This window comes from Pinus tabuliformis, chromosome 3_1 (assembly GCF_031772625.1).
Source record: "Pinus tabuliformis cultivar Carrire ecotype Pingquan chromosome 3_1, CPIR1, whole genome shotgun sequence".
In the NCBI taxonomy this organism is placed as follows: Eukaryota; Viridiplantae; Streptophyta; class Pinopsida; order Pinales; family Pinaceae; genus Pinus; species Pinus tabuliformis.
In genome coordinates this window covers 113,106,780-113,119,136 of record NC_142301.1, presented here as the reverse complement: position 1 = coordinate 113,119,136, position 12,357 = coordinate 113,106,780, and the positions used below count along the sequence as shown (strand labels likewise).

General features: G+C 38.8%; 1 protein-coding gene across 2 annotated transcripts in view; it reads left to right on the top strand.

Annotated features, from left to right (window-relative positions):
• The window catches only part of LOC149186035 (succinate--CoA ligase [ADP-forming] subunit alpha-2, mitochondrial), a 230,683-nt gene that overhangs the window by 118,789 nt on the left and 99,537 nt on the right, over window positions 1-12,357 (top strand). For both annotated transcript variants that reach the window (XM_089410865.1, XM_089410864.1), the window contains exons 3-4: window positions 6,944-7,114; window positions 7,206-7,329. In XM_089410865.1, coding sequence (XP_089266991.1) covers window positions 6,944-7,114; window positions 7,206-7,329 — 295 coding nt within the window. The remainder of the gene's footprint in view (window positions 1-6,943; window positions 7,115-7,205; window positions 7,330-12,357) is intronic.

The following is a 12,357-nucleotide window of genomic DNA, read 5'->3' as shown; positions in this document are numbered from 1 at the left end:
GTACAACGAACTCGAACTGTGTAGTGTTTCTCTCCACTGTCCAACGAAATCGAACTGTGCAATGTTGCTCTTGATTGTCCAAGCTCTTGACTGTGCAGTGTTGCTCTCGACTATCCAACGAAATCGAACTGTGCATTGTTGCTCTTGACTTTCCAAGCTCTCGACTGTGCAGTGTTGCTCTCGACTGTCCAACGAACTCGAACTGTGTAGTGTTTCTCTCGACTGTCCAATGAAATCGAACTGTGTAGTGTTGCTCTTGACTGTCCAAGCTCTCGACTGTGCAGTGTTGCTCTCGACTGTCCAACGAAATTGAACTGTGCAGTGTTGCTCTTCACTGTCCAAGCTCTCGACTGTGCCGTGTTGCTCTCGACTGTGTAGTGTTGTTCTAGGCTCACGTTACAACTTACATGACAAAAACAGTGATAAATTTAAGCGGATGATGTGGGTTATAAACTTATAACTTAAGCGAAAGGGAAGCCTTTAGGTTTTTTGTAGCGCCTTTTCCATGGCGATGAGCCCGTTCCTGGCACGAAAAGATCACTGTTAACATCCCGTTTCCGGCTAGGAAGATCGCAAATAAAAAATGTTTCCATAAAATCGTGATCGTACCACAATTTTCGGATCCGTATCATGATTTACGTGATACAGATCCGAAAATTGTGGTACGAATCCAAAATTTCCAATAATTTAAAAAAAGGAAAAACGTCACGGATCCGACACTCAAAAAATTTCGTGTTTCCAAAATTTCTAAACGGGCCAGATACGGATCCTGATTGTTTCCATGGCAGATCGTACGGGTTTCCGGATTTGAAACGGCAATCTACGTTTCCAGGGGTTAGGGCCGACGTTTCTGGCAACTTAGATTATTATTATTATTATTATGATGCTATTATTTATAAAACAGTCTAAAGTCATTCACCTTTAATGGGATAATAAAAAAAATTCTCAATTGTCTCATGGAATAAGTCAATTAAATGGAGAATCTCATACTTGGCGACTCGAACCTCTCTCTTGGAATAAAATAGTAACTCCACACTTAAGAGAATGTAACTCTCCTTCACTAATTCGATGTATGGAAAAAGCGTAACTCATTAAATGCACTTGTAACTCCCTCACTCAATTTGATTGTAACTCTTACCAAATATTCTCTCATATCTAAGTGTAAGTTTCTCTCTTCCTAATTCGAATTGTAACTCCTCAAGACAAGTGTACTTCTATCTCTATTCTTGGGATGAGTTACACTTCTCCTCAAGTAAATCCTCCCTCATGGAATTTGATTCTCCTATTGTTGGTTCAAGGCATGAATTCATTTTGTAACTCCTCTCCTTTCTCATCTATTTAAGCAAGGGAAAGTGAAAGTTGAGAGTAGCATGTTCATTGTGAAGAAAAAGAGTAATGTTGAGTGTGTGCAAGAGAAGTGTGAGAGCAAGTGAAGAGCAAGAGCAAGGAAATAGTTGGAGCAAGTGTAGGAGGAGATCTTCAAGCAAAGAACAAGAACACTTCACTTGTAAGTTGATCAGACATTGGTGACTTTATTCATTCTCATTCTCTCTCTTTCTCTCTCTCTCTGTACTCTGCTGAACAATTGAAGAAATCTAATAGAAGAAGAATAATTTGGGTTTTTCCTTGGTCATTGGACCTAAATCTCAGCGTTTCATATTTGTGCTTGGCTGTCTTCATATGATCCTTAAGTTTATGTTCTATCTACAATTGTTGATCTGAGAAATTTTGAAGAAGAAATCTACATTTTAGGTAATTTTAACAACATAGAGCATTTAGTATTTTGCAATGTACTTTCAAGTCCCAACATAGAACATTTTTTGTCTGCAAAGTACATTCAATTCTCCATAAAACTTTCAAGTTTCTGCAAAGAATTTTTAAGTTTCTGCAGAGAACTTTTAGATTTTAACAATATTGATGAGGAAAGTTTCAATATAGGCAATGATTTTGATGATATGTAGGCATTTGTTGTAGCATGATTTTTTGGGGATGCTAGAGGTCATCTAGAGCCTATTTGTTGATGTATTTTTGGTTCAGAGACAGATTACACTCTATGCTAGTTTGGTCATGTGCACCCTTACATGCTATATAAATGAGAACTTTTGCTGATTTGTGCATAAATGATTTGGATTTATATGGAACTTTTTTTACCGGTTCCAGTCCGGTTTTGACCAGTTCTTGGTTCAGAGGGTTTTTAGGTTCAATCACCGATTCGGTTCTGATAACATTGCTTGGAATGACAATACAAAAGGTTTTGTTGAAGTACCCTATCAACAAACAATGTTGAAAAAGATTGATCTAGGATGGATTAAAGCGTTTGCAATGCAATAACATTGTTCAAAACTTATAAGGTCTTTTCTTTGGGTTTCTTCAACTACTTCGAGGATAAAATGTGCAAAGGAGGGGTGACGTGTAATGAACATAAATTGGATTATTTTTTTTTAAGCCTTTGGAATTGATAACTTGTTAGAGGGACTTGGGCTAGGCTTGAGACCAAACCAATTGGTTTCCATTATAACCCGAGTGTATTCCAATAGCCCAAAATCCAGAAATACCAATAACTTGACTTAACAAAGGCCAAGATGTCTAGGGACACACCCACCTTTTGGGGGCCCCAAATGCAAGAGGGTACCTACCCTTCAATCCAACTCTCATAGGGGATTTGAACCTGGGTGGGGAGAGTGCATGACCTACCTCCCCACTACTTGAGACACTGCTACTTGACCAACATACATTAGACTATTATTATTGTTTTAACCATTGTGATTGGTAATTCATTGGAGTAATCTGCGTGAGGCCCAGGATCAGATTTTCCGGTTGCCACTACAACACCAAGAGTATATCCAACAACTTGCAAGCTAGATATACAAATAACTTATGACTTATAAACAACCGAGATGTCCCGAACCCTACCATGAGGGAACAAGCTCTATCCCAAGGGTTGCCTATGCTTCGAACCTTATCACAATGGGTGAACATGTCCTGAGGATTGAACCCAGGTGGGGAGGAGCACAAACAATTTTCCTCGCCACTCGAGCTAAACCCAAGGGACCAACACAATGTTGTTGGAATTCCCCCCTGGTTTAGGAGTTGGATTCACGTTCTGAATGGATTTGCGAGTGAACCTCGTGTGGTTCTGCCCGAAATTCATGATTCCTGGACTTTTAGAACCGTGATGGTTCAAAACTACATTTTCACAGGCTGGAGTCGTGGTTTCGGCACAGTTCCGTAGGCCTAAACCATGGTTCCGCCATGTGTCCACATGACATTTTTGTTTGTTTGTTTGTTTGTTTTTGTTTTTCTTCTCAGAATTTTCGAACCACTATGTGAGGAACCATGCTTCCAGACACTCCCAAGGTGCTCCCTAGATGCTCTTTAATGGTAATGTTAAATTCTTAAAGTAGAAGTGACCTTCTCCTTTATCTTTCATTTTCATCCTTTTACTTAAATTTTTAACCTCACTATGAAATAACGCAAGATGTTTGAGAGTGGTTCCAACCTCATTGGACTTCATATCTAGAAAATAGAATTTCATATCCCATTCAAGATTCAACAGACTTAACTGTTTTTAAGATTTCAGGATCGATGGGATTGTGACATTTCATTAGATTATATCATGTATGAGGGTATGTGATTGACATTTAACCAAGAGCACCAAGCCCTATATGTATCCCAGTGTTGATGGTGTTGATTGTTGAACTCCTTTGTCACGGCCTTAGCAAAAATATACCCTTCACTCGAGACAAAATCATTGATAAGGCATGTCAAGCTTTTTCTACCGTATTATAAGGCTCGGATTAGATAGTTTGATTAAAATTGAACAATGTTGACTAATATCCCTAGAGAATTGAAGTAGAGGCAAAGGCTAGACAAGACGAGAGGAATCTAGATTCTAGATGGTTTATGCATCTATATGGTTGATGCTTGAATAATTAATCATTAATGTACTATGGATGCCATTTCTATCTTGATTTGTGTACAATATGCATGCTTTGATGTATCCTGCAACTAATTTGTTTCTCTGGATTTTTTTTGTATCTCTCTCTCTCTCTCTCTATATATATATAGACACTTCAGTGACGCTTCACTTCTGATGATTTTTGGAAAATGACGCTTCACTTCCAAAAAACGTCCCCACTTCTTCCGTGCTTTGTGCAACATTGGACCAACATACATTAGATTATTTGTTATAATTGATATTATGACCCTTAACAACAACATGTTTCTTGGGCACTATATAAGGAGCCTTCTTGATTACCTTTCAATTATCGTTGTATTAGTATTTCTTATCAAATAATATTTTTGCCTCTTTTGACATTATATTATGGGCTCTTGTCCCTTTTTTATGCGATGGCTTAGTGAATGAACCATTTGCTTCATTATAGGCACCCTTGGTTTAATTTAGCATGCTTTTTGGGTTTCTATTCTTGGTCACTTCCTTTGTAGACTCCCATTTTTAGTCTATAAGATATGGAGAGTTGATTGAGAGTCGAGACAATCGTTGGTTTCATTTCTTGAGTCCATTCATTCCATTTTTATACTTATGAGTCCTCATTGATCGAGTGATTTTGTGAGGGACATCTTGCTGAGGGTTGATGTCCGACCACCAAGATTGTCCGGCTTATGAAATTTGTGTTCGAAGAGGGTACCTTGTTCCACATGAACATATCTGGGACAGTATCGTGACACTTTTCAGAATTATGTACTCCAAGGATGTTAACAAAAATGGCAGTGTCATGTTCAAAGAGCAGAATATGCTATATGAGAAAACATGCATCAAGAAGAATTGCGGTGCACTAAGTACTTGTAGGATGTACGACACATAAATCAGGTGATGACATCAGGGGATGTTGACAGTGTAAGTAAGAGGATGCTTGCAGATGATGACAATGAAAAAGAGAAGCATCTCCCACACAGTTTGTAAGGGGGTTGGAGAGGAAGTCAGTAAGCATGAAATTGAAAAATTCAAAGCATAACTGTTGGAGAAATCTCCACTATTCCATTCAGGTATATCTTTACAAGAACAAACTTGGATAGTGATGCCTAGTCAAGTGTTTTATACATATTTAATTTCATTAATATTGAAAAGGGGCATAAAGAAGTGTGGTAAAATCTGTTCCATTTGTGTGTCAACTGAAACAGTGTAACTTTGAAACCTTAGACATTGGTTTCAAACATACGACTTGTAAAGATCCTTCAGATGACTTATAAAATGTTGAGGATACTATAACTTTTCTTTGCTGTGTTGGATGTGGTATCCAATTTCACAAGGATGTTGGTAATGATAATCATGCTGTGTGTCAGTTGATGAAAATGAATGTCTAGTTCCATTGCAGCAAAGCCTGGCAAAGATAACTCGAAAGAATAAAATTTCACGTGTTGAGTGATGAACACAGACAGATTCAAAGGAAGAACATTGATCATGATCTTGATTACCTGCTATATACTAGATCGTGAGTGAGTTGAAGTGAAGCTGTGGTGTCAGGAAAACTGGCTGTTAACAAATGTTCTATGCATTGTCTTTTGTAACCTTGCCTCTGATTGTTTAGTGCATAAACGAGCTGACATAAAGATCCATCCTATGGGAGTAAGAAAGGAGATAAGCAGAACAAGAAAGGTTTTTTATTTTGTTTTTTATTTTTGAATTAATTAATTCAAGGATTTGATAACTGGTAGCAGAGGTCAATCAACTGGCATAAATTGATTTAGCACATATAAAACATGACTTTCTGACATGAAGGAACTGATAAAACACCATAAACTGATTCACTGCCTTAGATTAATGGTCACATGCCTTTTAATCAAATAATGGAAATAAAAGCGACCTCTCTTGCCTGTGTAGCAGCTCATCAATATAAGTTCACTGACATAGTCATAACATGAAGCAAACAGATCAATGTGAAACAGATTAAGTTACCAAATTACTTGCTTCTGTTGTGTGCTTGTGTTATTTGCTGCTATAGAAGCTTTACCAAGTATCTTTCTGTGTTCTCTAGACATTTTGAAAGGCTTGTTAAGAATTTTTGAGAAGCCATGATTATTTTGCTGGTGTTTCTGCAAGGTAATTTTGTTATGATACCAAGAATAAAATGTGCTGTAATTTATTGCGGGGCATTGTTGAATACCTTATGTTTTGAACTAGGCATTTCTTTAATTTGAAGGTCCTTTTTAATAGGGTTCACTGGCTCTCATAAAATTGGTATGATTTTTAAAGAAATGTTGCTAGGTTTTAATCCTGATAATAAATTATATTTATAGAGGCATCCTTCTTCATATTAATAAGATACCTTTCCAGTTTTACTAAAATGTTTGCAGTTTGGAAAAGTTCCTATGTGCTTTAGGATGTTGCATTTTATGGGCTCATGGTATTATGTAGGTTTCTGCTCAATATTTTCCCACTATAGATGGTCAGTTGTCACCACTATACTTATGCTTTACATATAGACATTTACTTTTGCCCATGGAATTTTAGGTTATGCCCAACATAATCATTTGCCGATCATTCTGTAAATCTTTTCTCTTCTCTAAACTCTTTCCCTTTATGTCCTATCCTTTCCGAAGGATTTTCTCACGTATCATTCTGAAAAAGATTTCTGTTATGCTGCTGTGGAAATTTATAGTAGGATGTGTGCAATATATGCTATCTTAACTTTATGGGCTGCTCTTTCATTTATGACAGCAGCATTTTTATGTCCACTGCATAAATTTTCAAGTTAAATTTCATTACAGTTTGGATACTGTGAAAGGTTGTGTTTGATTGAATAGAAAGTATCTAATTACATTTATCTGAAATTATGCTTGTTTTACATGGTTTTGATAACATGTGATGCTTGCCATTCTCTTACATGTGGTTATGTTTATTAACTACTAAACTAGTAAAAAATTAGAATCAGTATGGTTGAATAATTTATTGCATTATTAAGCATCCATTTCTAAATAACAGGTACGTGTAAAGGCAGCTTTAAACAAGCAATCTAAGACTCGACTTATTGGGCCAAATTGTCCTGGAATTATTAAGCCCGGCGAGTGCAAAATTGGTATCATGCCTGGCTATATCCACAAGCCTGGTCGTGTTGGGATTGTATCAAGATCTGGCACTCTTACATATGAAGCGGTATGGATATGATTGTTTTCTAGGATTTTTAGATTTTTAGATATTCTATCTTAATTTAGACTGACTAGATTCTTTCTGATTGAATTGCCAGGTCTTTCAAACAACTGCTGTTGGTCTTGGACAATCAACATGTGTGGGAATTGGGGGTGATCCTTTCAATGGGACAAATTTTGTAGATTGCTTGAAGCGCTTTGTGGAAGATCCTCAGACTGAAGGTATTAAATAGAAATTGTCTTCCATCGACCTGGAGATTTAAAGTTTATTACCCTTTGATTTCAGCCCATGACGAGGCTTCTGTTTATAAAAGTAGATACTTTTATACATTTCATAGGATCGTGGATTTAAACACATCGTTACTAAGATGGCATCACCCAAGGTTGTGTTTATAAAAATGAGGGCGTTATCTAATGCTAAAAAGAATGTTGGGTTCAATTAAAAGCTACATTTAAGATCCCATGCAAAATGAAAATATGTGAACTCGTCAATGGAAACATTTTAGTATTATTGATTGATGTTTCTCTCCAAGAGTAACTGTGTTTATTTAAATCTCCCAATCCCGCTTGTAGTCCATACTCCTGGATTTGTAACTAATACTGATGCTGCGGGATTTTAGGGCTCATGTGAAGTCTACCCTGTCTATATTGTGCAAGTCCTTGTCTGTTGTGAGTAAGGTTGCTGAAGGATGTAAAAGTTTGCTGCCTGATGTTTCCCTCTTGCTTGAGCCTTTTGAGCCATTTAATCAGGTGCTGCAAGTATACTGCTTCATCCCTTATGCCCTCTTTCGTGTCCTCCAAATGGTTTAAACTTTAATCTATATTTGATGTCTTCATAATCCTTGAATGACAGCTATGGAAGAAAGAGGGGCTGCCCTCCCAAAAGGAACATTACACTTTTTTACCAGATAAATTAGAGAAGGTTATGTCTGCATTAAACTGTAATTCATGTGATTGTAAACAGTTATTCTCTTCCAACAGTCTTGATTATTAACATAGGGACTATACAAGATGGAAGTAGAACATGTTAAATCCTTTATGAATAAATTCTGTTGCCAGGGAAACGAAAAACATGTGCATAAATAGATTTCAGGGCTCACATCCTGAAGACATATGACAGGGAAGTCCCATATCTGTACAAAACAAGACTGGTAGCAAGCTACTTTGTGGGAGGCTGGACAAGGAGAAAGTAAAGGACATGTTAAACCGTTTATGAATAATTTCTGGTGTCAGGGCAGGAAAACACATATGTAAATGGATTTTAGGTCTCACATCCTAAAGTATATCACAGGGTATCCCCCATATCTGCAAAAAGGAAGACCATTAGCAAGGTAAGCTATCTTGTGGGACTGGTTCAAGGTCAATTCTTCCAAGTCGTAAATAGTTTCCTGCTGGAAGTGCTATAAGAGTTGATATAGAGCACAGAGAGTCGAGACTATACAAGGAGGTAAAGAGCATGTTAAATCCTTTATGAATAAATTCTGGTGCTAGGGCAAGGAGAAAACATGTGCATATATAGATTTCAGGGCTCACATCCTAAAGATATATCACAAGGATGCCCCATATCTGCTCAAAACAAGACTGGTAGCAGGCTACCTTGTGGGAGGCTGGACAAGAAGTAAAGGGCATGTTAAACCCTTTATGAGTAAATTCTGCTGTCAGGGCAGGGAAAACACAATTATGATAAGATAAATTTATTAATATCCAACGAATGACCGTAAACAGGTCAATGGGACAGAAGGATACAACTAGTACGAATACAATGTGGGAGTGCAAATGCAACTCGTAGAAAATGCCAAAGCTAAATCTAGGATAACATGATTAAAGGAGGACGCAATAATAGAACAGCCTTATAAACCATAAACACATATATTACTGGATTATGTAGAGGGCTAAGTGAATAAGTCCAGGGAAGGAGGTTGATGATGTCAAGAGTGCCCGAGTCTAATAATCAACGACAAGGGGGGTGATAGTGGTGCTGGCCCGCTATCAGAGCCCTCTAGATCCAACGAGGAGTCTGGCAGCATGATCTTGGGGGGGGGGGAATGTAGGAGCGAGGGATACTCCTAACATTCGAGACCAAAGGAAAGAAGCTCTGGATAAGTCTTTCGCTGTTCTGTTAGTGCTGGGGAGGAACACATCAGGTTGGGGGCGGGGGGGCTTGTTCGGGAACCTTCTTGTACTAAATCCTCCGATGCTCTGAGTGTAAGTGAACTGTTGTGCTGTTCGGCACCTCCATAACGTTGTTGAGGCTGCTTGTTGGAAACCCAAGGGGGGGGGGCTGAGGGGAGACCCGAGGTTTCACTACTTTACTATGTGAAATACCTTGGAACTCAGCTTGTTGCTTGTTGCTTCGATCAGTCGGATCAACTTGAAAATATGATGTGGTCGTCCGAATCATCCCCAAGTGAGGTGGGTATGTAGGATCTGAGATCTATGTCTAAAAATATCCCTGATGAAGAGGGCTAGACATCTCTGACCATGATACTGGAAGATGGTAGAAAGGGATCCTCCAGACTCTCTATATAGGAAATGATATCACCCTTTGATCTCATATTATATGGGGCATTGAAAAATGAGGTGCATCTGAGTCTTCGACTCCTATAGGTGGCACAACTAGTAGACCTCATGGGATCGTCGTATAGGTGATTTTTCTCCACTCGAAGTTGATGGGACCCAACTCAAAGCTGCCCTAGTGGCATCTTGAGTGAGTGCATCCATTGCTTGCGAATATAAGGGGGCAAATGATGAGGCCATCCCGCAACTCCAAAAAGTGCTCTAGGTAGAAGGACATCTTTGAACCAAGGCTCCACAAGGGGGATGCCCAAGTGCCTTGAATGTATAATATGTAGATATCCTCTTTGATGGCCTGATTCAATGTCTGTCGAGTCATAAGAGATGTGTTGGTTTGTCAAGGGAGAAACTAAACGGGCACTCTAGGGAGATGGTCATTGACTGAAGAAGCTGAGATGCCTTTGCGAACCAACCACGAGCATGACCTAAGGGGTAGCCAAAATAATGGCCTTTGAAGAACAATGTGCAAGATAGGGGTATCTCTCTCTTGGTAGAAAAATCTCTGTAAACCTTGACTCGATGGAGGAAAGAGACCAACCGGAAAAGGACCTCAAGGCGAGATGGGTGGACCTTGAACTCTGCCTAAATAATGAGTTACAAAACTGTGCATTTGTAGTGGATGATACGCTAGAGAAGTAGGGTATGGACTCTCTCCATTGTTGGCCCAATTTGACTGTAGTAAACTGGGTCTGCCGATCTCAGAGCCATAAAGGATCATGGGTCTGATAATGGCATCCATGAGGTAGAGCTTGGACGAGATGTCCTGGAAATGTGCCTGGAGGCACTATTACTCAGTGAGGATTAGGGAGCCATAACCTTTAGTGAATCGAGGTTGGAGTGCCAACCACATACCAACTCTGGGCCTTGTGAACAGTATCCCCAAGCAGATGTAAGATGTGGTGATCTCAAATCTCTGTACCACTATAGTAGAAGTGTAGGTCTGCAATAAAGTTCTTCGAGGCATTGAAGATCAGGACCTTGGTTTTACCCAAGTTTGTTGAACTTCTATTAGATGATATAATTTCTTATCATGGTAATTACTTGTGACTGATATGCATTCTTTACTTATTATTTTTCTTGTTTAGTTATGTCATCAGGCAATTACGCATTAGCAAAATATAGAGAACATAATCCATAAGAGACAAGGCACGAAAAGCTAGGCTCCAAGCTAGGGAAAAACGCCACAAGGGGGAAAACCCAAAAATCACTTTCTTATAGAATCAGATCAAAATGAGATATCCAAGACCAAGACCAAGACCCAAAACTGCCACCAAAATGTGAAGTCCAACCCTCCTTCAAGTCACCTCCAATGTCAAAGTCAAACATGGTCAAACTGTCCCAAATCTGGTCAACTCCTGAAATTTTGGGCCTGCAATAGGCTTTGAAATTTGGCCTTCTCTTCATTGAAATTCCTCCACATGTGCAAGCTTCCTTTTCTCCTACCTCTTCCTTTTTTTTCATTAGTTAGGTGCATAAGATATGTGTGACGATGATGAGTGAATGTGCTCCAAAGTGATCGAATTATCCTCTATATATATCTGTCCAGGAGGTCAAATAGGTGGCTCTTGGAAGCCCACGCTGACTTGTTCCCAAGGAGGGCCGATTTGCCAACTTTTGGTGGACTTTGACTGAATAAAAAAATCTTTTTCTTTTTTTTACAAAATTTCCAAATGGGACTTGGCTCAAATACACTTTCTTTATGGCTCTTTGACTCTATAAGCATGAAGAACATGTTGAAGAATGCAACTAGTGTCGATCTTCATAATTGTATTTAAGTCATGTATTTGTCAAAAGAAAGAAAAATACGTTTTATAATTAAATAAATTGACTTATTAAAGCATGGGTTTCATGCTTGGGTCAATTGTTTCAGGTTAAAATCTCCATTGAAGATTTCTAGGGTTTATGTCAAGTGTCCTTTTCCATGTCATAATGTAAAAGACCCTTCTTAGGCTTTATTTGTCAAGAAAGAAATTGATTTATTGTAAAATAGGTCAATTAGGCATCCTCCACCAAGTCAGCTTCAAGTAAGGACAAGTCGACCTCAACAAGGGAATTCGACCTCACAAACTCACTTTATATTGGAGCAACTCGACTCATTTGGAAACACATCTCTCACAAGTTCGAATTGCAGTAGTTGGGAGCAAAAAAAGTGCGAAGTTCAAGAAGGAAGGAAAAATACAAGTTTTTGGGTCTCTCTCTCTCTCTCATGTGCAACGAAATTCTGAAGCTGCATCGAAGTTGTGACGCTGCATTGAAGCTGTGACGCTGCATCGAAGCTGTGAAGATGCATCAAAGTTGTGAAGATGCATCGAAGTTGAAGCTATGAAGCTGCATCAAGGTCGAAGTTGTGAAGCTGCATCAAGGTCGAAGCTGTGAAGTTGCTAGGCTGAAGCTACTGAAGTTGCTAGATCGAAACTACAGTCCTAAAGCTAGGTCGAAATTCTGAAGCTGGGGGTTGAAATTCTGGGTTGAAGCTGCATTTGAGAAGTTGGCACTTGATAACTTTGGAAGAGATTATCTATAAGAAGGAAGCGCTAACTTGGTGGAGGAGGAATGTATTTTGGTCTAGGGTCTTGGTTTATCTCAATTTGAATCTACTGAAGGAAGAATTCGGATTGGGTTTTCCCCTATAAAGGGGTTTTAGCCTTGGTTGAGTGCCTACATCTGGTGTCCATG